Here is a 26,189-nt window from a genome sequence, read left to right as displayed (position 1 = left end):
GTTGTTCCAAATCTGGGTACCATTCTTGGCCCATCACCACCCTTTATGGACAAAAAGGAGAGAATTTGAGAGTAACATCCCATAACCCTGCCCAACTAACAGAGTCTGCAGGTGGACTTTAGATCTTTGCTCAAGCAACAGCCCCACACATCAATTTGGGACTGCCATGTCTAAGGTTGAGCCCCTGGCATCACTGACTCCAGAGACCATTAGAAAGTGTGTCAGAGGGATAGATTTTCCAAATCTGGTGATAAGACTGGTTCGACGAAATCCCCCAAAGCTAGTGGGGATGATATTACTACTCAATTGTAATGTTTAGCAGTTTTCATCTGAAAAATAGAAGATTAGATGACTTTAACTGTATATGTGAAGTTCACATTAATATTTTTTTGAAAACTAAGATTCCTATTCTGGACTGTTAGAATAGAAAAAGACATGACATGTGATTAAATCTATTTAATGTACGTATTGCAAAGCAACTTTGTTTTGACAAACTGGAAATAATGCAAAAAAATGCATTAAAACCGCATTGTAAATCATTAAAACGAGAATAAAATATAATATCTATCAATAAACGCTTCACGTTTCCTAGATATTTTCATACCTTGTGTTAACTCAAAACGTAATGAGACACAGGTGAAAGCCATAAGCTAAGTGATGATGGATTACACAGATGACAGAATTGATTGGTCAGCCATGTAAATTACCAAGTGATTATTTCCAAAAGGTGAGTACAAATAGCAAATAGTCTCGATGAGATTGTCAACTTTTGCAGTTAAAGTTTTTTTCAACTGAATTGAGGTGTTATAGCGGCACTAACAAGTAGAGTAGAATAGTGTATTCCCCGTGCAATGCTGGGGCTAAGGGATCTTTTACTTCTCTGCTTGACTGTGTTGACCGCAAGCTGTTTAAGGATTGGTCATGCTGCTTTTTCAGGAATGGGTTTTTCACATGGCACCATTGCCAACAGCACACCCAATTTTGGCAAGGTTATTATTGGCAGTGGTGTATCCAATGATTCTGCTGAAAGACCAGGAGAACAGCCTAATGGTTACTTGTCTGCTGAACAAGGTATGTTAATTGTAAATGTTTAAATTGCAGCTTTATTCAAATGGCCAATTGGTTGACTTGTCTTATTTAACTAAATTAAGCCCAATTCCAATTTGCTGAGGCTAAACTGAAACGCCTGGGTCCTTCTGTGCACTGTGGAAATGATACAATGACCCTGCGTGTTCCTGGCCCAAGAATGCCCCACTTCCTGGTTGATGGAGGTAAGCCTATACAAGCTTTTGGTTTCCTTTTCACATTTTATAAGGTCTGTTATGGTATGGTTTCTTTTAAATAGGACTGGGGTCTCCAGTGCCTGTGTCTGAAATCCCAGCCAGCTGTGGTATCTCTGTGAAGAGGGTTCGTCGGGATGTTTCTTTTTCTGTGCCTTTCCGTGGCTGTCCTGTCCGACAACAGGTCAGTGCATGCATCTGCTGTGAAAAAAAATACTTTGCTGCAGTTGTTATGTGCAAATGGGTCTTAATCTTTTCACTCTTCTGACAGAGTGGAAGTTATATTCTATCTCTGATTATAATGGGGGCATCAGTGCAGGCGTCATGCCCAGCAAGTTCCCCTGTTCCTATGGTTTCTTCTCCCGGACATGGAAGACCCAGGCGGCCTGTACCTGGATTGCCCGGACAAGGAAGGCCTGGGTGGCCTGGACAGGTGGACCTGAACGGCCCGGACATGGAAGGCCTGGGCGACCTGGACATGGACGACCCAGACATGGATGACCCGGATATGGAAGGCCAGGGCAGCCTGGACATGGAGGGCCCGGAAATTAAAGGCCAGGGTGAACTGGACCTGGAGGGCCCGGACCTGGAACACCCGGACGTGGAAGGCCCGGTTGACCCGGACGTGGAAGGCCCGGTTGACCCGGACGTGGAAGGCCCGGTTGACCCGGACGTGGAAGGCCCGGTTGACCCGGACGTGGAAGGCCCGGTTGACCCGGACGTGGAAGGCCCGGTTGACCCGGACGTGGAAGGCCCGGTTGACCCGGACGTGGAAGGCCCGGTTGACCCGGACGTGGAAGGCCCGGTTGACCCGGACGTGGAAGGCCCGGTTGACCCGGACGTGGAAGGCCCGGTTGACCCGGACGTGGAAGGCCCGGTTGACCCGGACGTGGAAGGCCCGGTTGACCCGGACGTGGAAGGCCCGGTTGACCCGGACGTGGAAGGCCCGGTTGACCCGGACGTGGAAGGCCCGGTTGACCCGGACGTGGAAGGCCCGGTTGACCCGGACGTGGAAGGCCCGGTTGACCCGGACGTGGAAGGCCCGGTTGACCCGGACGTGGAAGGCCCGGTTGACCCGGACGTGGAAGGCCCGGTTGACCCGGACGTGGAAGGCCCGGTTGACCCGGACGTGGAAGGCCCGGTTGACCCGGACGTGGAAGGCCCGGTTGACCCGGACGTGGAAGGCCCGGTTGACCCGGACGTGGAAGGCCCGGTTGACCCGGACGTGGAAGGCCCGGTTGACCCGGACGTGGAAGGCCCGGTTGACCCGGACGTGGAAGGCCCGGTTGACCCGGACGTGGAAGGCCCGGTTGACCCGGACGTGGAAGGCCCGGTTGACCCGGACGTGGAAGGCCCGGTTGACCCGGACGTGGAAGGCCCGGTTGACCCGGACGTGGAAGGCCCGGTTGACCCGGACGTGGAAGGCCCGGTTGACCCGGACGTGGAAGGCCCGGTTGACCCGGACGTGGAAGGCCCGGTTGACCCGGACGTGGAAGGCCCGGTTGACCCGGACGTGGAAGGCCCGGTTGACCCGGACGTGGAAGGCCCGGTTGACCCGGACGTGGAAGGCCCGGTTGACCCGGACGTGGAAGGCCCGGTTGACCCGGACGTGGAAGGCCCGGTTGACCCGGACGTGGAAGGCCCGGTTGACCCGGACGTGGAAGGCCCGGTTGACCCGGACGTGGAAGGCCCGGTTGACCCGGACGTGGAAGGCCCGGTTGACCCGGACGTGGAAGGCCCGGTTGACCCGGACGTGGAAGGCCCGGTTGACCCGGACGTGGAAGGCCCGGTTGACCCGGACGTGGAAGGCCCGGTTGACCCGGACGTGGAAGGCCCGGTTGACCCGGACGTGGAAGGCCCGGTTGACCCGGACGTGGAAGGCCCGGTTGACCCGGACGTGGAAGGCCCGGTTGACCCGGACGTGGAAGGCCCGGTTGACCCGGACGTGGAAGGCCCGGTTGACCCGGACGTGGAAGGCCCGGTTGACCCGGACGTGGAAGGCCCGGTTGACCCGGACGTGGAAGGCCCGGTTGACCCGGACGTGGAAGGCCCGGTTGACCCGGACGTGGAAGGCCCGGTTGACCCGGACGTGGAAGGCCCGGTTGACCCGGACGTGGAAGGCCCGGTTGACCCGGACGTGGAAGGCCCGGTTGACCCGGACGTGGAAGGCCCGGTTGACCCGGACGTGGAAGGCCCGGTTGACCCGGACGTGGAAGGCCCGGTTGACCCGGACGTGGAAGGCCCGGTTGACCCGGACGTGGAAGGCCCGGTTGACCCGGACGTGGAAGGCCCGGTTGACCCGGACGTGGAAGGCCCGGTTGACCCGGACGTGGAAGGCCCGGTTGACCCGGACGTGGAAGGCCCGGTTGACCCGGACGTGGAAGGCCCGGTTGACCCGGACGTGGAAGGCCCGGTTGACCCGGACGTGGAAGGCCCGGTTGACCCGGACGTGGAAGGCCCGGTTGACCCGGACGTGGAAGGCCCGGTTGACCCGGACGTGGAAGGCCCGGTTGACCCGGACGTGGAAGGCCCGGTTGACCCGGACGTGGAAGGCCCGGTTGACCCGGACGTGGAAGGCCCGGTTGACCCGGACGTGGAAGGCCCGGTTGACCCGGACGTGGAAGGCCCGGTTGACCCGGACGTGGAAGGCAAGCCAGGGCGGCCCGGACCTGGGAGACCAGGAAGACCCGGGAGACCCGAAAGACCTGGAAAGCCAGGGCGGCCCGGACCTGGGAGACCAGGAAGACCCGGGAGACGCGAAAGACCTGGAAAGCCAGGGCGGCCCGGACCTGGGAGACCAGGAAGACCCGGGAGACGCGAAAGACCTGGAAAGCCAGGGCGGCCCGGACCTGGAAGACCCGGGAGACGCGAAAGACCTGGAAAGCCAGGGCGGCCCGGACCTGGGAGACCAGGAAGACCCGGGAGACGCGAAAGACCTGGAAAGCCAGGGCGGCCCGGACCTGGGAGACCAGGAAGACCCGGGAGACCCGAAAGACCTGGAAAGCCAGGGCGGCCCGGACCTGGGAGACCAGGAAGACCCGGGAGACCCGAAAGACCTGGAAAGCCAGGGCGGCCCGGACCTGGGAGACCAGGAAGACCCGGGAGACCCGAAAGACCTGGAAAGCCAGGGCGGCCCGGACCTGGGAGACCAGGAAGACCCGGGAGACCCGAAAGACCTGGAAAGCCAGGGCGGCCCGGACCTGGGAGACCAGGAAGACCCGGGAGACCCGAAAGACCTGGAAAGCCAGGGCGGCCCGGACCTGGGAGACCAGGAAGACCCGGGAGACCCGAAAGACCTGGAAAGCCAGGGCGGCCCGGACCTGGGAGACCAGGAAGACCCGGGAGACCCGAAAGACCTGGAAAGCCAGGGCGGCCCGGACCTGGGAGACCTGGAAGACCCGGGAGACCTGGAAAGCCAGGGCGGCCCGGACCTGGGAGACCTGGAAGACCCGGGAGACCTGGAAAGCCAGGGCGGCCCGGACCTGGGAGACCTGGAAGACCCGGGAGACCCGAAAGACCTGGAAAGCCAGGGCGGCCCGGACCTGGGAGACCTGGAAGACCCGGGAGACCCGAAAGACCTGGAAAGCCAGGGCGGCCCGGACCTGGGAGACCAGGAAGACCCGGGAGACCCGAAAGACCTGGAAAGCCAGGGCGGCCCGGACCTGGGAGACCAGGAAGACCCGGGAGACCCGAAAGACCTGGAAAGCCAGGGCGGCCCGGACCTGGGAGACCTGGAAGACCCGGGAGACCTGGAAAGCCAGGGCGGCCCGGACCTGGGAGACCTGGAAGACCCGGGAGACCCGAAAGACCTGGAAAGCCAGGGCGGCCCGGACCTGGGAGACCAGGAAGACCCGGGAGACCCGAAAGACCTGGAAAGCCAGGGCGGCCCGGACCTGGGAGACCTGGAAGACCCGGGAGACCCGAAAGACCTGGAAAGCCAGGGCGGCCCGGACCTGGGAGACCTGGAAGACCCGGGAGACCCGAAAGACCTGGAAAGCCAGGGCGGCCCGGACATGGGAGACCTGGAAGACCCGGGAGACCCGAAAGACCTGGAAAGCCAGGGCGGCCCGGACATGGGAGACCTGGAAGACCCGAAAGACCTGGAAAGCCAGGGCGGCCCGGACATGGGAGACCTGGAAGACCCGGGAGACCCGAAAGACCTGGAAAGCCAGGGCGGCCCGGACATGGGAGACCTGGAAGACCCGGGAGACCCGAAAGACCTGGAAAGCCAGGGCGGCCCGGACATGGGAGACCTGGAAGACCCGGGAGACCCGAAAGACCTGGAAAGCCAGGGCGGCCCGGACATGGGAGACCTGGAAGACCCGGGAGACCCGAAAGACCTGGAAAGCCAGGGCGGCCCGGACATGGGAGACCTGGAAGACCCGGGAGACCCGAAAGACCTGGAAAGCCAGGGCGGCCCGGACATGGGAGACCTGGAAGACCCGGGAGACCCGAAAGACCTGGAAAGCCAGGGCGGCCCGGACATGGGAGACCTGGAAGACCCGGGAGACCCGAAAGACCTGGAAAGCCAGGGCGGCCCGGACATGGGAGACCTGGAAGACCCGGGAGACCCGAAAGACCTGGAAAGCCAGGGCGGCCCGGACATGGGAGACCTGGAAGACCCGGACACGGCAAGCCCGGGCGGCCCGGACCTGGAAGACCCGGACACGGCAAGCCCGGGCGGCCCGGACCTGGAAGACCCGGACACGGCAAGCCCGGGCGGCCCGGACCTGGAAGACCCGGACACGGCAAGCCCGGGCGGCCCGGACCTGGAAGACCCGGACACGGCAAGCCCGGGCGGCCCGGACCTGGAAGACCCGGACACGGCAAGCCCGGGCGGCCCGGACCTGGAAGACCCGGACACGGCAAGCCCGGGCGGCCCGGACCTGGAAGACCCGGACACGGCAAGCCCGGGCGGCCCGGACCTGGAAGACCCGGACACGGCAAGCCCGGGCGGCCCGGACCTGGAAGACCCGGACACGGCAAGCCCGGGCGGCCCGGACCTGGAAGACCTCATAGAACGAAATCTGGTTAACTTCTTAAATTTTTCTATTTATGCTGGAATGTCATGTTTTGTCTTTCAGGTTCTTGAACAAACCTAATAAAGCTTGAATGACTCATTTTGTTTCTTTGAATGTTTGACTAGTGACAACACAAAAAAACATAGATTCAAGGTAAAAAAAAATCCAGATTTATTGGACGCCCTCAGTATAAGTTGCAAACCATAAACTAGTCAGCCCTCAAGGCCGTACCATTGGGCCAAATTACTGGCTCACCGGGCGGACAAGAACATGAAACAACCTCATACCAAACAAAATGGCAAAAAAAGAATTCAAAGAGCATCATATCAGCCACAACAATCTAGGGTGACCCATCCCTTTAACAGTTTCATGTGTAACATTAGTTTGTTTGCTGAAAATGCAAACGACTTTTGACAACCTATATTCAGAGACTCAAAACTGAAATTATTCAAAATGCCTGGGTTGGCAGCAACCTCTGTAACTACTCTCCTCAGCAGCGTTTGAATGATTGAATAATAGAATTATACGGGGTCCAAAATAGCAGCAGCAATGACTGTCACGGCACTCGTATCTGGACTAGTGGTGTAGAAGGGCAAGAACATGAGTGCTTTCATTCATTAAATTGGTACTTCACACAAAAAATCGAATTCTCTCATTTACTTCGAGTTGTTCCAAATCTGGGTACCATTCTTGGCCCATCACCACCCTTTGTGGACAAAAATGAGAGAATTTGAGAGTAACATCACATAACCCTGCCCAACTAACAGAGTCTGCAGGTGGACTTTAGATCTTTGCTCAAGCAACAGCCCCACACATCAATTTGGGACTGCCATGTCTAAGGTTGAGCCCCTGGCATCACTGACTCCAGAGACCATTAGAAAGTGTGTCAGAGGGATAGATATTCCAAATCTGGTGATAAGACTGGTTCGACGAAATCCCCCAAAGCTAGTGGGGATGATATTACTACTCAATTGTAATGTTTAGCAGTTTTCATCTGAAAAATAGAAGATTAGATGACTTTAACTGTATATGTGAAGTTCACATTAATATTTTTTTGAAAACTAAGATTCCTATTCTGGACTGTTAGAATAGAAAAAGACATGACATGTGATTAAATCTATTTAATGTACGTATTGCAAAGCAACTTTGTTTTGACAAACTGGAAATAATGCAAAAAAATGCATTAAAACCGCATTGTAAATCATTAAAACGAGAATAAAATATAATATCTATCAATAAACGCTTTACGTTTCCTAGATATTTTCATACCTTGTGTTAACTCAAAACGTAATGAGACACAGGTGAAAGCCATAAGCTAAGTGATGATGGATTACACAGATGACAGAATTGATTGGTCAGCCATGTAAATTACCAAGTGATTATTTCCAAAAGGTGAGTACAAATAGCAAATAGTCTCGATGAGATTGTCAACTTTTGCAGTTAAAGTTTTTTTCAACTGAATTGAGGTGTTATAGCGGCACTAACAAGTAGAGTAGAATAGTGTATTCCCCGTGCAATGCTGGGGCTAAGGGATCTTTTACTTCTCTGCTTGACTGTGTTGACCGCAAGCTGTTTAAGGATTGGTCATGCTGCTTTTTCAGGAATGGGTTTTTCACATGGCACCATTGCCAACAGAACACCCAATTTTGGCAAGGTTATTATTGGCAGTGGTGTATCCAATGATTCTGCTGAAAGACCAGGAGAACAGCCTAATGGTTACTTGTCTGCTGAACAAGGTATGTTAATTGTAAATGTTTAAATTGCAGCTTTATTCAAATGGCCAATTGGTTGACTTGTCTTATTTAACTAAATTAAGCCCAATTCCAATTTGCTGAGGCTAAACTGAAACGCCTGGGTCCTTCTGTGCACTGTGGAAATGATACAATGACCCTGCGTGTTCCTGGCCCAAGAATGCCCCACTTCCTGGTTGATGGAGGTAAGCCTATACAAGCTTTTGGTTTCCTTTTCACATTTTATAAGGTCTTTTATGGTATGGTTTCTTTTAAATAGGACTGGGGTCTCCAGTGCCTGTGTCTGAAATCCCAGCCAGCTGTGGTATCTCTGTGAAGAGGGTTCGTCGGGATGTTTCTTTTTCTGTGCCTTTCCGTGGCTGTCCTGTCCGACAACAGGTCAGTGCATGAATCTGCTGTGAAAAAAAATACTTTGCTGCAGTTGTTTTGTGCAAATGGGTCTTAATCGTTTCACTCTTCTGACAGCGTGGAAGTTATATTCTATCTCTGATTATAATGGGGGCATCAGTGCAGGCGTCATGCCCAGCAAGTTCCCCTGTTCCTATGGTTTCTTCTCCCGGACATGGAAGACCCAGGCGGCCTGTACCTGGATTGCCCGGACAAGGAAGGCCTGGGTGGCCTGGACAGGTGGACCTGAACGGCCCGGACATGGAAGGCCTGGGCGACCTGGACATGGACGACCCAGACATGGATGACCCGGATATGGAAGGCCAGGGCAGCCTGCACATGGAGGGCCCGGAAATTAAAGGCCAGGGTGAACTGGACCTGGAGGGCCCGGACCTGGAACACCCGGACGTGGAAGGCCCGGTTGACCCGGACGTGGAAGGCCCGGTTGACCCGGACGTGGAAGGCCCGGTTGACCCGGACGTGGAAGGCCCGGTTGACCCGGACGTGGAAGGCCCGGTTGACCCGGACGTGGAAGGCCCGGTTGACCCGGACGTGGAAGGCCCGGTTGACCCGGACGTGGAAGGCCCGGTTGACCCGGACGTGGAAGGCCCGGTTGACCCGGACGTGGAAGGCCCGGTTGACCCGGACGTGGAAGGCCCGGTTGACCCGGACGTGGAAGGCCCGGTTGACCCGGACGTGGAAGGCCCGGTTGACCCGGACGTGGAAGGCCCGGTTGACCCGGACGTGGAAGGCCCGGTTGACCCGGACGTGGAAGGCCCGGTTGACCCGGACGTGGAAGGCCCGGTTGACCCGGACGTGGAAGGCCCGGTTGACCCGGACGTGGAAGGCCCGGTTGACCCGGACGTGGAAGGCCCGGTTGACCCGGACGTGGAAGGCCCGGTTGACCCGGACGTGGAAGGCCCGGTTGACCCGGACGTGGAAGGCCCGGTTGACCCGGACGTGGAAGGCCCGGTTGACCCGGACGTGGAAGGCCCGGTTGACCCGGACGTGGAAGGCCCGGTTGACCCGGACGTGGAAGGCCCGGTTGACCCGGACGTGGAAGGCCCGGTTGACCCGGACGTGGAAGGCCCGGTTGACCCGGACGTGGAAGGCCCGGTTGACCCGGACGTGGAAGGCCCGGTTGACCCGGACGTGGAAGGCCCGGTTGACCCGGACGTGGAAGGCCCGGTTGACCCGGACGTGGAAGGCCCGGTTGACCCGGACGTGGAAGGCCCGGTTGACCCGGACGTGGAAGGCCCGGTTGACCCGGACGTGGAAGGCCCGGTTGACCCGGACGTGGAAGGCCCGGTTGACCCGGACGTGGAAGGCCCGGTTGACCCGGACGTGGAAGGCCCGGTTGACCCGGACGTGGAAGGCCCGGTTGACCCGGACGTGGAAGGCCCGGTTGACCCGGACGTGGAAGGCCCGGTTGACCCGGACGTGGAAGGCCCGGTTGACCCGGACGTGGAAGGCCCGGTTGACCCGGACGTGGAAGGCCCGGTTGACCCGGACGTGCAAGGCAAGCCAGGGCGGCCCGGACCTGGGAGACCAGGAAGACCCGGGAGACCCGAAAGACCTGGAAAGCCAGGGCGGCCCGGACGACCTGGAAAGCCAGGGCGGCCCGGACCTGGGAGACCAGGAAGACCCGGGAGACCCGAAAGACCTGGAAAGCCAGGGCGGCCCGGACCTGGGAGACCAGGAAGACCCGGGAGACCCGAAAGACCTGGAAAGCCAGGGCGGCCCGGACCTGGGAGACCAGGAAGACCCGGGAGACGCGAAAGACCTGGAAAGCCAGGGCGGCCCGGACCTGGGAGACCAGGAAGACCCGGGAGACGCGAAAGACCTGGAAAGCCAGGGCGGCCCGGACCTGGGAGACCAGGAAGACCCGGGAGACCCGAAAGACCTGGAAAGCCAGGGCGGCCCGGACCTGGGAGACCAGGAAGACCCGGGAGACCCGAAAGACCTGGAAAGCCAGGGCGGCCCGGACCTGGGAGACCAGGAAGACCCGGGAGACCCGAAAGACCTGGAAAGCCAGGGCGGCCCGGACCTGGGAGACCAGGAAGACCCGGGAGACCCGAAAGACCTGGAAAGCCAGGGCGGCCCGGACCTGGGAGACCAGGAAGACCCGGGAGACCCGAAAGACCTGGAAAGCCAGGGCGGCCCGGACCTGGGAGACCAGGAAGACCCGGGAGACCCGAAAGACCTGGAAAGCCAGGGCGGCCCGGACCTGGGAGACCAGGAAGACCCGGGAGACCCGAAAGACCTGGAAAGCCAGGGCGGCCCGGACCTGGGAGACCAGGAAGACCCGGGAGACCCGAAAGACCTGGAAAGCCAGGGCGGCCCGGACCTGGGAGACCAGGAAGACCCGGGAGACCCGAAAGACCTGGAAAGCCAGGGCGGCCCGGACCTGGGAGACCTGGAAGACCCGGGAGACCTGGAAAGCCAGGGCGGCCCGGACCTGGGAGACCTGGAAGACCCGGGAGACCTGGAAAGCCAGGGCGGCCCGGACCTGGGAGACCTGGAAGACCCGGGAGACCCGAAAGACCTGGAAAGCCAGGGCGGCCCGGACCTGGGAGACCTGGAAGACCCGGGAGACCCGAAAGACCTGGAAAGCCAGGGCGGCCCGGACCTGGGAGACCTGGAAGACCCGGGAGACCCGAAAGACCTGGAAAGCCAGGGCGGCCCGGACATGGGAGACCTGGAAGACCCGGGAGACCCGAAAGACCTGGAAAGCCAGGGCGGCCCGGACATGGGAGACCTGGAAGACCCGGGAGACCCGAAAGACCTGGAAAGCCAGGGCGGCCCGGACATGGGAGACCTGGAAGACCCGGGAGACCCGAAAGACCTGGAAAGCCAGGGCGGCCCGGACATGGGAGACCTGGAAGACCCGGGAGACCCGAAAGACCTGGAAAGCCAGGGCGGCCCGGACATGGGAGACCTGGAAGACCCGGGAGACCCGAAAGACCTGGAAAGCCAGGGCGGCCCGGACATGGGAGACCTGGAAGACCCGGGAGACCCGAAAGACCTGGAAAGCCAGGGCGGCCCGGACATGGGAGACCTGGAAGACCCGGGAGACCCGAAAGACCTGGAAAGCCAGGGCGGCCCGGACATGGGAGACCTGGAAGACCCGGGAGACCCGAAAGACCTGGAAAGCCAGGGCGGCCCGGACATGGGAGACCTGGAAGACCCGGGAGACCCGAAAGACCTGGAAAGCCAGGGCGGCCCGGACATGGGAGACCTGGAAGACCCGGGAGACCCGAAAGACCTGGAAAGCCAGGGCGGCCCGGACATGGGAGACCTGGAAGACCCGGGAGACCCGAAAGACCTGGAAAGCCAGGGCGGCCCGGACATGGGAGACCTGGAAGACCCGGGAGACCCGAAAGACCTGGAAAGCCAGGGCGGCCCGGACATGGGAGACCTGGAAGACCCGGACACGGCAAGCCCGGGCGGCCCGGACCTGGAAGACCCGGACACGGCAAGCCCGGGCGGCCCGGACCTGGAAGACCCGGACACGGCAAGCCCGGGCGGCCCGGACCTGGAAGACCCGGACACGGCAAGCCCGGGCGGCCCGGACCTGGAAGACCCGGACACGGCAAGCCCGGGCGGCCCGGACCTGGAAGACCCGGACACGGCAAGCCCGGGCGGCCCGGACCTGGAAGACCCGGACACGGCAAGCCCGGGCGGCCCGGACCTGGAAGACCCGGACACGGCAAGCCCGGGCGGCCCGGACCTGGAAGACCCGGACACGGCAAGCCCGGGCGGCCCGGACCTGGAAGACCCGGACACGGCAAGCCCGGGCGGCCCGGACCTGGAAGACCCGGACACGGCAAGCCCGGGCGGCCCGGACCTGGAAGACCTCATAGAACGAAATCTGGTTAACTTCTTAAATTTTTCTATTTATGCTGGAATGTCATGTTTTGTCTTTCAGGTTCTTGAACAAACCTAATAAAGCTTGAATGACTCATTTTGTTTCTTTGAATGTTTGACTAGTGACAACACAAAAAAACATAGATTCAAGGTAAAAAAAAATCCAGATTTATTGGACGCCCTCAGTATAAGTTGCAAACCATAAACTAGTCAGCCCTCAAGGCCGTACCATTGGGCCAAATTACTGGCTCACCGGGCGGACAAGAACATGAAACAACCTCATACCAAACAAAATGGCAAAAAAAGAATTCAAAGAGCATCATATCAGCCACAACAATCTAGGGTGACCCATCCCTTTAACAGTTTCATGTGTAACATTAGTTTGTTTGCTGAAAATGCAAACGACTTTTGACAACCTATATTCAGAGACTCAAAACTGAAATTATTCAAAATGCCAGGGTTGGCAGCAACCTCTGTAACTACTCTCCTCAGCAGCGTTTGAATGATTGAATAATAGAATTATACGGGGTCCAAAATAGCAGCAGCAATGACTGTCACGCCACTCGTATCTGGACTAGTGGTGTAGAAGGGCAAGAACATGAGTGCTTTCATTCATTAAATTGGTACTTCACACAAAAAATCGAATTCTCTCATTTACTTCGAGTTGTTCCAAATCTGGGTACCATTCTTGGCCCATCACCACCCTTTGTGGACAAAAATGAGAGAATTTGAGAGTAACATCACATAACCCTGCCCAACTAACAGAGTCTGCAGGTGGACTTTAGATCTTTGCTCAAGCAACAGCCCCACACATCAATTTGGGACTGCCATGTCTAAGGTTGAGCCCCTGGCATCACTGACTCCAGAGACCATTAGAAAGTGTGTCAGAGGGATAGATATTCCAAATCTGGTGATAAGACTGGTTCGACGAAATCCCCCAAAGCTAGTGGGGATGATATTACTACTCAATTGTAATGTTTAGCAGTTTTCATCTGAAAAATAGAAGATTAGATGACTTTAACTGTATATGTGAAGTTCACATTAATATTTTTTTGAAAACTAAGATTCCTATTCTGGACTGTTAGAATAGAAAAAGACATGACATGTGATTAAATCTATTTAATGTACGTATTGCAAAGCAACTTTGTTTTGACAAACTGGAAATAATGCAAAAAAATGCATTAAAACCGCATTGTAAATCATTAAAACGAGAATAAAATATAATATCTATCAATAAACGCTTTACGTTTCCTAGATATTTTCATACCTTGTGTTAACTCAAAACGTAATGAGACACAGGTGAAAGCCATAAGCTAAGTGATGATGGATTACACAGATGACAGAATTGATTGGTCAGCCATGTAAATTACCAAGTGATTATTTCCAAAAGGTGAGTACAAATAGCAAATAGTCTCGATGAGATTGTCAACTTTTGCAGTTAAAGTTTTTTTCAACTGAATTGAGGTGTTATAGCGGCACTAACAAGTAGAGTAGAATAGTGTATTCCCCGTGCAATGCTGGGGCTAAGGGATCTTTTACTTCTCTGCTTGACTGTGTTGACCGCAAGCTGTTTAAGGATTGGTCATGCTGCTTTTTCAGGAATGGGTTTTTCACATGGCACCATTGCCAACAGAACACCCAATTTTGGCAAGGTTATTATTGGCAGTGGTGTATCCAATGATTCTGCTGAAAGACCAGGAGAACAGCCTAATGGTTACTTGTCTGCTGAACAAGGTATGTTAATTGTAAATGTTTAAATTGCAGCTTTATTCAAATGGCCAATTGGTTGACTTGTCTTATTTAACTAAATTAAGCCCAATTCCAATTTGCTGAGGCTAAACTGAAACGCCTGGGTCCTTCTGTGCACTGTGGAAATGATACAATGACCCTGCGTGTTCCTGGCCCAAGAATGCCCCACTTCCTGGTTGATGGAGGTAAGCCTATACAAGCTTTTGGTTTCCTTTTCACATTTTATAAGGTCTTTTATGGTATGGTTTCTTTTAAATAGGACTGGGGTCTCCAGTGCCTGTGTCTGAAATCCCAGCCAGCTGTGGTATCTCTGTGAAGAGGGTTCGTCGGGATGTTTCTTTTTCTGTGCCTTTCCGTGGCTGTCCTGTCCGACAACAGGTCAGTGCATGAATCTGCTGTGAAAAAAAATACTTTGCTGCAGTTGTTTTGTGCAAATGGGTCTTAATCGTTTCACTCTTCTGACAGAGTGGAAGTTATATTCTATCTCTGATTATAATGGGGGCATCAGTGCAGGCGTCATGCCCAGCAAGTTCCCCTGTTCCTATGGTTTCTTCTCCCGGACATGGAAGACCCAGGCGGCCTGTACCTGGATTGCCCGGACAAGGAAGGCCTGGGTGGCCTGGACAGGTGGACCTGAACGGCCCGGACATGGAAGGCCTGGGCGACCTGGACATGGACGACCCAGACATGGATGACCCGGATATGGAAGGCCAGGGCAGCCTGCACATGGAGGGCCCGGAAATTAAAGGCCAGGGTGAACTGGACCTGGAGGGCCCGGACCTGGAACACCCGGACGTGGAAGGCCCGGTTGACCCGGACGTGGAAGGCCCGGTTGACCCGGACGTGGAAGGCCCGGTTGACCCGGACGTGGAAGGCCCGGTTGACCCGGACGTGGAAGGCCCGGTTGACCCGGACGTGGAAGGCCCGGTTGACCCGGACGTGGAAGGCCCGGTTGACCCGGACGTGGAAGGCCCGGTTGACCCGGACGTGGAAGGCCCGGTTGACCCGGACGTGGAAGGCCCGGTTGACCCGGACGTGGAAGGCCCGGTTGACCCGGACGTGGAAGGCCCGGTTGACCCGGACGTGGAAGGCCCGGTTGACCCGGACGTGGAAGGCCCGGTTGACCCGGACGTGGAAGGCCCGGTTGACCCGGACGTGGAAGGCCCGGTTGACCCGGACGTGGAAGGCCCGGTTGACCCGGACGTGGAAGGCCCGGTTGACCCGGACGTGGAAGGCCCGGTTGACCCGGACGTGGAAGGCCCGGTTGACCCGGACGTGGAAGGCCCGGTTGACCCGGACGTGGAAGGCCCGGTTGACCCGGACGTGGAAGGCCCGGTTGACCCGGACGTGGAAGGCCCGGTTGACCCGGACGTGGAAGGCCCGGTTGACCCGGACGTGGAAGGCCCGGTTGACCCGGACGTGGAAGGCCCGGTTGACCCGGACGTGGAAGGCCCGGTTGACCCGGACGTGGAAGGCCCGGTTGACCCGGACGTGGAAGGCCCGGTTGACCCGGACGTGGAAGGCCCGGTTGACCCGGACGTGGAAGGCCCGGTTGACCCGGACGTGGAAGGCCCGGTTGACCCGGACGTGGAAGGCCCGGTTGACCCGGACGTGGAAGGCCCGGTTGACCCGGACGTGCAAGGCCCGGTTGACCCGGACGTGCAAGGCCCGGTTGACCCGGACGTGCAAGGCAAGCCAGGGCGGCCCCGGACGTGCAAGGCAAGCCAGGGCGGCCCGGACCTGGGAGACCAGGAAGACCCGGGAGACCCGAAAGACCTGGAAAGCCAGGGCGGCCCGGACCTGGGAGACCAGGAAGACCCGGGAGACCCGAAAGACCTGGAAAGCCAGGGCGGCCCGGACCTGGGAGACCAGGAAGACCCGCGAGACCCGAAAGACCTGGAAAGCCAGGGCGGCCCGGACCTGGGAGACCAGGAAGACCCGGGAGACCCGAAAGACCTGGAAAGCCAGGGCGGCCCGGACCTGGGAGACCAGGAAGACCCGGGAGACGCGAAAGACCTGGAAAGCCAGGGCGGCCCGGACCTGGGAGACCAGGAAGACCCGGGAGACCCGAAAGACCTGGAAAGCCAGGGCGGCCCGGACCTGGGAGACCAGGAAGACCCGGGAGACCCGAAAGACCTGGAAAGCCAGGGCGGCCCGGACCTGGGAGACCAGGAAGACCCGGGAGACCCGAAAGACCTGGAAAGCCAGGGCGGCCCGGACCTGGGAGACCAGGAAGACCCGGGAGACCCGAAAGACCTGGAAAGCCAGGGCGGCCCGGACCTGGGAGACCAGGAAGACCCGGGAGACCCGAAAGACCTGGAAAGCCAGGGCGGCCCGGACCTGGGAGACCAGGAAGACCCGGGAGACCCGAAAGACCTGGAAAGCCAGGGCGGCCCGGACCTGGGAGACCAGGAAGACCCGGGAGACCCGAAAGACCTGGAAAGCCAGGGCGGCCCGGACCTGGGAGACCAGGAAGACCCGGGAGACCCGAAAGACCTGGAAAGCCAGGGCGGCCCGGACCTGGGAGACCAGGAAGACCCGGGAGACCCGAAAGACCTGGAAAGCCAGGGCGGCCCGGACCTGGGAGACCAGGAAGACCCGGGAGACCCGAAAGACCTGGAAAGCCAGGGCGGCCCGGACCTGGGAGACCTGGAAGACCCGGGAGACCTGGAAAGCCAGGGCGGCCCGGACCTGGGAGACCTGGAAGACCCGGGAGACCTGGAAAGCCAGGGCGGCCCGGACCTGGGAGACCTGGAAGACCCGGGAGACCCGAAAGACCTGGAAAGCCAGGGCGGCCCGGACCTGGGAGACCTGGAAGACCCGGGAGACCCGAAAGACCTGGAAAGCCAGGGCGGCCCGGACATGGGAGACCTGGAAGACCCGGGAGACCCGAAAGACCTGGAAAGCCAGGGCGGCCCGGACATGGGAGACCTGGAAGACCCGGGAGACCCGAAAGACCTGGAAAGCCAGGGCGGCCCGGACATGGGAGACCTGGAAGACCCGGGAGACCCGAAAGACCTGGAAAGCCAGGGCGGCCCGGACATGGGAGACCTGGAAGACCCGGGAGACCCGAAAGACCTGGAAAGCCAGGGCGGCCCGGACATGGGAGACCTGGAAGACCCGGGAGACCCGAAAGACCTGGAAAGCCAGGGCGGCCCGGACATGGGAGACCTGGAAGACCCGGGAGACCCGAAAGACCTGGAAAGCCAGGGCGGCCCGGACATGGGAGACCTGGAAGACCCGGGAGACCCGAAAGACCTGGAAAGCCAGGGCGGCCCGGACATGGGAGACCTGGAAGACCCGGGAGACCCGAAAGACCTGGAAAGCCAGGGCGGCCCGGACATGGGAGACCTGGAAGACCCGGGAGACCCGAAAGACCTGGAAAGCCAGGGCGGCCCGGACATGGGAGACCTGGAAGACCCGGGAGACCCGAAAGACCTGGAAAGCCAGGGCGGCCCGGACATGGGAGACCTGGAAGACCCGGGAGACCCGAAAGACCTGGAAAGCCAGGGCGGCCCGGACATGGGAGACCTGGAAGACCCGGGAGACCCGAAAGACCTGGAAAGCCAGGGCGGCCCGGACATGGGAGACCTGGAAGACCCGGGAGACCCGAAAGACCTGGAAAGCCAGGGCGGCCCGGACATGGGAGACCTGGAAGACCCGGGAGACCCGAAAGACCTGGAAAGCCAGGGCGGCCCGGACATGGGAGACCTGGAAGACCCGGGAGACCCGAAAGACCTGGAAAGCCAGGGCGGCCCGGACATGGGAGACCTGGAAGACCCGGGAGACCCGAAAGACCTGGAAAGCCAGGGCGGCCCGGACATGGGAGACCTGGAAGACCCGGGAGACCCGAAAGACCTGGAAAGCCAGGGCGGCCCGGACATGGGAGACCTGGAAGACCCGGGAGACCCGAAAGACCTGGAAAGCCAGGGCGGCCCGGACATGGGAGACCTGGAAGACCCGGGAGACCCGAAAGACCTGGAAAGCCAGGGCGGCCCGGACATGGGAGACCTGGAAGACCCGGACACGGCAAGCCCGGGCGGCCCGGACCTGGAAGACCCGGACACGGCAAGCCCGGGCGGCCCGGACCTGGAAGACCCGGACACGGCAAGCCCGGGCGGCCCGGACCTGGAAGACCCGGACACGGCAAGCCCGGGCGGCCCGGACCTGGAAGACCCGGACACGGCAAGCCCGGGCGGCCCGGACCTGGAAGACCCGGACACGGCAAGCCCGGGCGGCCCGGACCTGGAAGACCCGGACACGGCAAGCCCGGGCGGCCCGGACCTGGAAGACCCGGACACGGCAAGCCCGGGCGGCCCGGACCTGGAAGACCCGGACACGGCAAGCCCGGGCGGCCCGGACCTGGAAGACCCGGACACGGCAAGCCCGGGCGGCCCGGACCTGGAAGACCTCATAGAACGAAATCTGGTTAACTTCTTAAATTTTTCTATTTATGCTGGAATGTCATGTTTTGTCTTTCAGGTTCTTGAACAAACCTAATAAAGCTTGAATGACTCATTTTGTTTCTTTGAATGTTTGACTAGTGACAACACAAAAAAACATAGATTCAAGGTAAAAAAAAAATCCAGATTTATTGGACGCCCTCAGTATAAGTTGCAAACCATAAACTAGTCAGCCCTCAAGGCCGTACCATTGGGCCAAATTACTGGCTCACCGGGCGGACAAGAACATGAAACAACCTCATACCAAACAAAATGGCAAAAAAAGAATTCAAAGAGCATCATATCAGCCACAACAATCTAGGGTGACCCATCCCTTTAACAGTTTCATGTGTAACATTAGTTTGTTTGCTGAAAATGCAAACGACTTTTGACAACCTATATTCAGAGACTCAAAACTGAAATTATTCAAAATGCCAGGGTTGGCAGCAACCTCTGTAACTACTCTCCTCAGCAGCGTTTGAATGATTGAATAATAGAATTATACGGGGTCCAAAATAGCAGCAGCAATGACTGTCACGCCACTCGTATCTGGACTAGTGGTGTAGAAGGGCAAGAACATGAGTGCTTTCATTCATTAAATTGGTACTTCACACAAAAAATCGAATTCTCTCATTTACTTCGAGTTGTTCCAAATCTGGGTACCATTCTTGGCCCATCACCACCCTTTGTGGACAAAAATGAGAGAATTTGAGAGTAACATCACATAACCCTGCCCAACTAACAGAGTCTGCAGGTGGACTTTAGATCTTTGCTCAAGCAACAGCCCCACACATCAATTTGGGACTGCCATGTCTAAGGTTGAGCCCCTGGCATCACTGACTCCAGAGACCATTAGAAAGTGTGTCAGAGGGATAGATATTCCAAATCTGGTGATAAGACTGGTTCGACGAAATCCCCCAAAGCTAGTGGGGATGATATTACTACTCAATTGTAATGTTTAGCAGTTTTCATCTGAAAAATAGAAGATTAGATGACTTTAACTGTATATGTGAAGTTCACATTAATATTTTTTTGAAAACTAAGATTCCTATTCTGGACTGTTAGAATAGAAAAAGACATGACATGTGATTAAATCTATTTAATGTACGTATTGCAAAGCAACTTTGTTTTGACAAACTGGAAATAATGCAAAAAAATGCATTAAAACCGCATTGTAAATCATTAAAACGAGAATAAAATATAATATCTATCAATAAACGCTTTACGTTTCCTAGATATTTTCATACCTTGTGTTAACTCAAAACGTAATGAGACACAGGTGAAAGCCATAAGCTAAGTGATGATGGATTACACAGATGACAGAATTGATTGGTCAGCCATGTAAATTACCAAGTGATTATTTCCAAAAGGTGAGTACAAATAGCAAATAGTCTCGATGAGATTGTCAACTTTTGCAGTTAAAGTTTTTTTCAACTGAATTGAGGTGTTATAGCGGCACTAACAAGTAGAGTAGAATAGTGTATTCCCCGTGCAATGCTGGGGCTAAGGGATCTTTTACTTCTCTGCTTGACTGTGTTGACCGCAAGCTGTTTAAGGATTGGTCATGCTGCTTTTTCAGGAATGGGTTTTTCACATGGCACCATTGCCAACAGAACACCCAATTTTGGCAAGGTTATTATTGGCAGTGGTGTATCCAATGATTCTGCTGAAAGACCAGGAGAACAGCCTAATGGTTACTTGTCTGCTGAACAAGGTATGTTAATTGTAAATGTTTAAATTGCAGCTTTATTCAAATGGCCAATTGGTTGACTTGTCTTATTTAACTAAATTAAGCCCAATTCCAATTTGCTGAGGCTAAACTGAAACGCCTGGGTCCTTCTGTGCACTGTGGAAATGATACAATGACCCTGCGTGTTCCTGGCCCAAGAATGCCCCACTTCCTGGTTGATGGAGGTAAGCCTATACAAGCTTTTGGTTTCCTTTTCACATTTTATAAGGTCTTTTATGGTATGGTTTCTTTTAAATAGGACTGGGGTCTCCAGTGCCTGTGTCTGAAATCCCAGCCAGCTGTGGTATCTCTGTGAAGAGGGTTCGTCGGGATGTTTCTTTTTCTGTGCCTTTCCGTGGCTGTCCTGTCCGACAACAGGTCAGTGCATGAATCTGCTGTGAAAAAAAATACTTTGCTGCAGTTGTTTTGTGCAAATGGGTCTTAATCGTTTCACTCTTCTGACAGAGTGGAAGTTATATTCTATCTCTGATTATAATGGGGGCATCAGTGCAGGCGTCATGCCCAGCAAGTTCCCCTGTTCCTATGGTTTCTTCTCCCGGACATGGAAGACCCAGGCGGCCTGTACCTGGATTGCCCGGACAAGGAAGGCCTGGGTGGCCTGGACAGGTGGACCTGAACGGCCCGGACATGGAAGGCCTGGGCGACCTGGACATGGACGACCCAGACATGGATGACCCGGATATGGAAGGCCAGGGCAGCCTGCACATGGAGGGCCCGGAAATTAAAGGCCAGGGTGAACTGGACCTGGAGGGCCCGGACCTGGAACACCCGGACGTGGAAGGCCCGGTTGACCCGGACGTGGAAGGCCCGGTTGACCCGGACGTGGAAGGCCCGGTTGACCCGGACGTGGAAGGCCCGGTTGACCCGGACGTGGAAGGCCCGGTTGACCCGGACGTGGAAGGCCCGGTTGACCCGGACGTGGAAGGCCCGGTTGACCCGGACGTGTAAGGCCCGGTTGACCCGGACGTGGAAGGCCCGGTTGACCCGGACGTGGAAGGCCCGGTTGACCCGGACGTGGAAGGCCCGGTTGACCCGGACGTGGAAGGCCCGGTTGACCCGGACGTGGAAGGCCCGGTTGACCCGGACGTGGAAGGCCCGGTTGACCCGGACGTGGAAGGCCCGGTTGACCCGGACGTGGAAGGCCCGGTTGACCCGGACGTGGAAGGCCCGGTTGACCCGGACGTGGAAGGCCCGGTTGACCCGGACGTGGAAGGCCCGGTTGACCCGGACGTGGAAGGCCCGGTTGACCCGGACGTGGAAGGCCCGGTTGACCCGGACGTGGAAGGCCCGGTTGACCCGGACGTGGAAGGCCCGGTTGACCCGGACGTGGAAGGCCCGGTTGACCCGGACGTGGAAGGCCCGGTTGACCCGGACGTGGAAGGCCCGGTTGACCCGGACGTGGAAGGCCCGGTTGACCCGGACGTGGAAGGCCCGGTTGACCCGGACGTGGAAGGCCCGGTTGACCCGGACGTGGAAGGCCCGGTTGACCCGGACGTGGAAGGCCCGGTTGACCCGGACGTGGAAGGCCCGGTTGACCCGGACGTGGAAGGCCCGGTTGACCCGGACGTGGAAGGCCCGGTTGACCCGGACGTGGAAGGCCCGGTTGACCCGGACGTGGAAGGCCCGGTTGACCCGGACGTGGAAGGCCCGGTTGACCCGGACGTGGAAGGCCCGGTTGACCCGGACGTGGAAGGCCCGGTTGACCCGGACGTGGAAGGCCCGGTTGACCCGGACGTGGAAGGCCCGGTTGACCCGGACGTGGAAGGCCCGGTTGACCCGGACGTGGAAGGCCCGGTTGACCCGGACGTGGAAGGCCCGGTTGACCCGGACGTGGAAGGCCCGGTTGACCCGGACGTGGAAGGCCCGGTTGACCCGGACGTGGAAGGCCCGGTTGACCCGGACGTGGAAGGCCCGGTTGACCCGGACGTGGAAGGCCCGGTTGACCCGGACGTGGAAGGCCCGGTTGACCCGGACGTGGAAGGCCCGGTTGACCCGGACGTGGAAGGCCCGGTTGACCCGGACGTGGAAGGCCCGGTTGACCCGGACGTGGAAGGCCCGGTTGACCCGGACGTGGAAGGCCCGGTTGACGCGGACGTGGAAGGCCCGGTTGACGCGGACGTGGAAGGCCCGGTTGACGCGGACGTGCAAGGCAAGCCAGGGCGGCCCGGACCTGGGAGACCAGGAAGACCCGGGAGACCCGAAAGACCTGGAAAGCCAGGGCGGCCCGGACCTGGGAGACCAGGAAGACCCGGGAGACCCGAAAGACCTGGAAAGCCAGGGCGGCCCGGACCTGGGAGACCAGGAAGACCCGGGAGACCCGAAAGACCTGGAAAGCCAGGGCGGCCCGGACCTGGGAGACCAGGAAGACCCGGGAGACCCGAAAGACCTGGAAAGCCAGGGCGGCCCGGACCTGGGAGACCAGGAAGACCCGGGAGACCCGAAAGACCTGGAAAGCCAGGGCGGCCCGGACCTGGGAGACCAGGAAGACCCGGGAGACCCGAAAGACCTGGAAAGCCAGGGCGGCCCGGACCTGGGAGACCAGGAAGACCCGGGAGACCCGAAAGACCTGGAAAGCCAGGGCGGCCCGGACCTGGGAGACCAGGAAGACCCGCGAGACCCGAAAGACCTGGAAAGCCAGGGCGGCCCGGACCTGGGAGACCAGGAAGACCCGGGAGACGCGAAAGACCTGGAAAGCCAGGGCGGCCCGGACCTGGGAGACCAGGAAGACCCGGGAGACGCGAAAGACCTGGAAAGCCAGGGCGGCCCGGACCTGGGAGACCAGGAAGACCCGGGAGACCCGAAAGACCTGGAAAGCCAGGGCGGCCCGGACCTGGGAGACCAGGAAGACCCGGGAGACCCGAAAGACCTGGAAAGCCAGGGCGGCCCGGACCTGGGAGACCAGGAAGACCCGGGAGACCCGAAAGACCTGGAAAGCCAGGGCGGCCCGGACCTGGGAGACCAGGAAGACCCGGGAGACCCGAAAGACCTGGAAAGCCAGGGCGGCCCGGACCTGGGAGACCAGGAAGACCCGGGAGACCCGAAAGACCTGGAAAGCCAGGGCGGCCCGGACCTGGGAGACCAGGAAGACCCGGGAGACCCGAAAGACCTGGAAAGCCAGGGCGGCCCGGACCTGGGAGACCAGGAAGACCCGGGAGACCCGAAAGACCTGGAAAGCCAGGGCGGCCCGGACCTGGGAGACCAGGAAGACCCGGGAGACCCGAAAGACCTGGAAAGCCAGGGCGGCCCGGACCTGGGAGACCAGGAAGACCCGGGAGACCCGAAAGACCTGGAAAGCCAGGGCGGCCCGGACCTGGGAGACCTGGAAGACCCGGGAGACCTGGAAAGCCAGGGCGGCCCGGACCTGGGAGACCTGGAAGACCCGGGAGACCTGGAAAGCCAGGGCGGCCCGGACCTGGGAGACCTGGAAGACCCGGGAGACCTGGAAAGCCAGGGCGGCCCGGACCTGGGAGACCTGGAAGACCCGGGAGACCCGAAAGACCTGGAAAGCCAGGGCGGCCCGGACCTGGGAGACCTGGAAGACCCGGGAGACCCGAAAGACCTGGAAAGCCAGGGCGGCCCGGACATGGGAGACCTGGAAGACCCGGGAGACCCGAAAGACCTGGAAAGCCAGGGCGGCCCGGACATGGGAGACCTGGAAGACCCGGGAGACCCGAAAGACCTGGAAAGCCAGGGCGGCCCGGACATGGGAGACCTGGAAGACCCGGGAGACCCGAAAGACCTGGAAAGCCAGGGCGGCCCGGACATGGGAGACCTGGAAGACCCGGGAGACCCGAAAGACCTGGAAAGCCAGGGCGGCCCGGACATGGGAGACCTGGAAGACCCGGGAGACCCGAAAGACCTGGAAAGCCAGGGCGGCCCGGACATGGGAGACCTGGAAGACCCGGGAGACCCGAAAGACCTGGAAAGCCAGGGCGGCCCGGACATGGGAGACCTGGAAGACCCGGGAGACCCGAAAGACCTGGAAAGCCAGGGCGGCCCGGACATGGGAGACCTGGAAGACCCGGGAGACCCGAAAGACCTGGAAAGCCAGGGCGGCCCGGACATGGGAGACCTGGAAGACCCGGGAGACCCGAAAGACCTGGAAAGCCAGGGCGGCCCGGACATGGGAGACCTGGAAGACCCGGGAGACCCGAAAGACCTGGAAAGCCAGGGCGGCCCGGACATGGGAGACCTGGAAGACCCGGGAGACCCGAAAGACCTGGAAAGCCAGGGCGGCCCGGACATGGGAGACCTGGAAGACCCGGGAGACCCGAAAGACCTGGAAAGCCAGGGCGGCCCGGACATGGGAGACCTGGAAGACCCGGGAGACCCGAAAGACCTGGAAAGCCAGGGCGGCCCGGACATGGGAGACCTGGAAGACCCGGGAGACCCGAAAGACCTGGAAAGCCAGGGCGGCCCGGACATGGGAGACCTGGAAGACCCGGGAGACCCGAAAGACCTGGAAAGCCAGGGCGGCCCGGACCTGGAAGACCCGGACACGGCAAGCCCGGGCGGCCCGGACCTGGAAGACCCGGACACGGCAAGCCCGGGCGGCCCGGACCTGGAAGACCCGGACACGGCAAGCCCGGGCGGCCCGGACCTGGAAGACCCGGACACGGCAAGCCCGGGCGGCCCGGACCTGGAAGACCCGGACACGGCAAGCCCGGGCGGCCCGGACCTGGAAGACCCGGACACGGCAAGCCCGGGCGGCCCGGACCTGGAAGACCCGGACACGGCAAGCCCGGGCGGCCCGGACCTGGAAGACCTCATAGAACGAAATCTGGTTAACTTCTTAAATTTTTCTATTTATGCTGGAATGTCATGTTTTGTCTTTCAGGTTCTTGAACAAACCTAATAAAGCTTGAATGACTCATTTTGTTTCTTTGAATGTTTGACTAGTGACAACACAAAAAAACATAGATTCAAGGTAAAAAAAAAATCCAGATTTATTGGACGCCCTCAGTATAAGTTGCAAACCATAAACTAGTCAGCCCTCAAGGCCGTACCATTGGGCCAAATTACTGGCTCACCGGGCGGACAAGAACATGAAACAACCTCATACCAAACAAAATGGCAAAAAAAGAATTCAAAGAGCATCATATCAGCCACAACAATCTAGGGTGACCCATCCCTTTAACAGTTTCATGTGTAACATTAGTTTGTTTGCTGAAAATGCAAACGACTTTTGACAACCTATATTCAGAGACTCAAAACTGAAATTATTCAAAATGCCAGGGTTGGCAGCAACCTCTGTAACTACTCTCCTCAGCAGCGTTTGAATGATTGAATAATAGAATTATACGGGGTCCAAAATAGCAGCAGCAATGACTGTCACGCCACTCGTATCTGGACTAGTGGTGTAGAAGGGCAAGAACATGAGTGCTTTCATTCATTAAATTGGTACTTCACACAAAAAATCGAATTCTCTCATTTACTTCGAGTTGTTCCAAATCTGGGTACCATTCTTGGCCCATCACCACCCTTTGTGGACAAAAATGAGAGAATTTGAGAGTAACATCACATAACCCTGCCCAACTAACAGAGTCTGCAGGTGGACTTTAGATCTTTGCTCAAGCAACAGCCCCACACATCAATTTGGGACTGCCATGTCTAAGGTTGAGCCCCTGGCATCACTGACTCCAGAGACCATTAGAAAGTGTGTCAGAGGGATAGATATTCCAAATCTGGTGATAAGACTGGTTCGACGAAATCCCCCAAAGCTAGTGGGGATGATATTACTACTCAATTGTAATGTTTAGCAGTTTTCATCTGAAAAATAGAAGATTAGATGACTTTAACTGTATATGTGAAGTTCACATTAATATTTTTTTGAAAACTAAGATTCCTATTCTGGACTGTTAGAATAGAAAAAGACATGACATGTGATTAAATCTATTTAATGTACGTATTGCAAAGCAACTTTGTTTTGACAAACTGGAAAT

At 58.2% G+C, this 26,189-nt stretch overlaps 5 protein-coding genes across 5 annotated transcripts; all 5 read right to left on the bottom strand.

Moving 5' to 3' along the window:
• Nucleotides 1-2,227: 2,227 nt before the first annotated feature.
• LOC130428223 (collagen alpha-2(IV) chain-like) lies at nucleotides 2,228-5,135 on the bottom strand (the record flags this gene model as incomplete). Its single annotated transcript, XM_056756074.1, has 2 exons — nucleotides 2,228-2,728; nucleotides 3,933-5,135. Coding segments are annotated over 2 exons (1,704 nt in total), but the record flags the coding sequence as incomplete, so codon positions are not given.
• A 342-nt stretch (nucleotides 5,136-5,477) lies between these two features.
• LOC130429131 (collagen alpha-2(IV) chain-like) lies at nucleotides 5,478-5,978 on the bottom strand (the record flags this gene model as incomplete). The annotated part of the gene is made up of 1 exon (XM_056757535.1): nucleotides 5,478-5,978. A coding segment is annotated over one exon (501 nt), but the record flags the coding sequence as incomplete, so codon positions are not given.
• A 3,680-nt stretch (nucleotides 5,979-9,658) lies between these two features.
• Nucleotides 9,659-11,171, bottom strand: LOC130429082 (collagen alpha-2(IV) chain-like; the record flags this gene model as incomplete). Its single annotated transcript, XM_056757450.1, is given in 2 exon segments — nucleotides 9,659-9,929; nucleotides 9,931-11,171. Coding segments are annotated over 2 exon segments (1,512 nt in total), but the record flags the coding sequence as incomplete, so codon positions are not given.
• A 3,626-nt stretch (nucleotides 11,172-14,797) lies between these two features.
• Nucleotides 14,798-17,320, bottom strand: LOC130428221 (collagen alpha-5(IV) chain-like; the record flags this gene model as incomplete). Its single annotated transcript, XM_056756073.1, has 2 exons — nucleotides 14,798-15,433; nucleotides 15,650-17,320. Coding segments are annotated over 2 exons (2,307 nt in total), but the record flags the coding sequence as incomplete, so codon positions are not given.
• Nucleotides 17,321-21,832: 4,512 nt separating this feature from the next.
• Nucleotides 21,833-24,221, bottom strand: LOC130428659 (collagen alpha-2(IV) chain-like; the record flags this gene model as incomplete). Its single annotated transcript, XM_056756841.1, has 2 exons — nucleotides 21,833-22,316; nucleotides 22,372-24,221. Coding segments are annotated over 2 exons (2,334 nt in total), but the record flags the coding sequence as incomplete, so codon positions are not given.
• Nucleotides 24,222-26,189: the final 1,968 nt, after the last annotated feature.

The sequence above is a fragment of the Triplophysa dalaica genome, chromosome 9, assembly GCF_015846415.1.
Source record: "Triplophysa dalaica isolate WHDGS20190420 chromosome 9, ASM1584641v1, whole genome shotgun sequence".
NCBI classification, from domain to species: Eukaryota; Metazoa; Chordata; class Actinopteri; order Cypriniformes; family Nemacheilidae; genus Triplophysa; species Triplophysa dalaica.
This window is presented reverse-complemented; position numbering and strand designations above follow the sequence as displayed.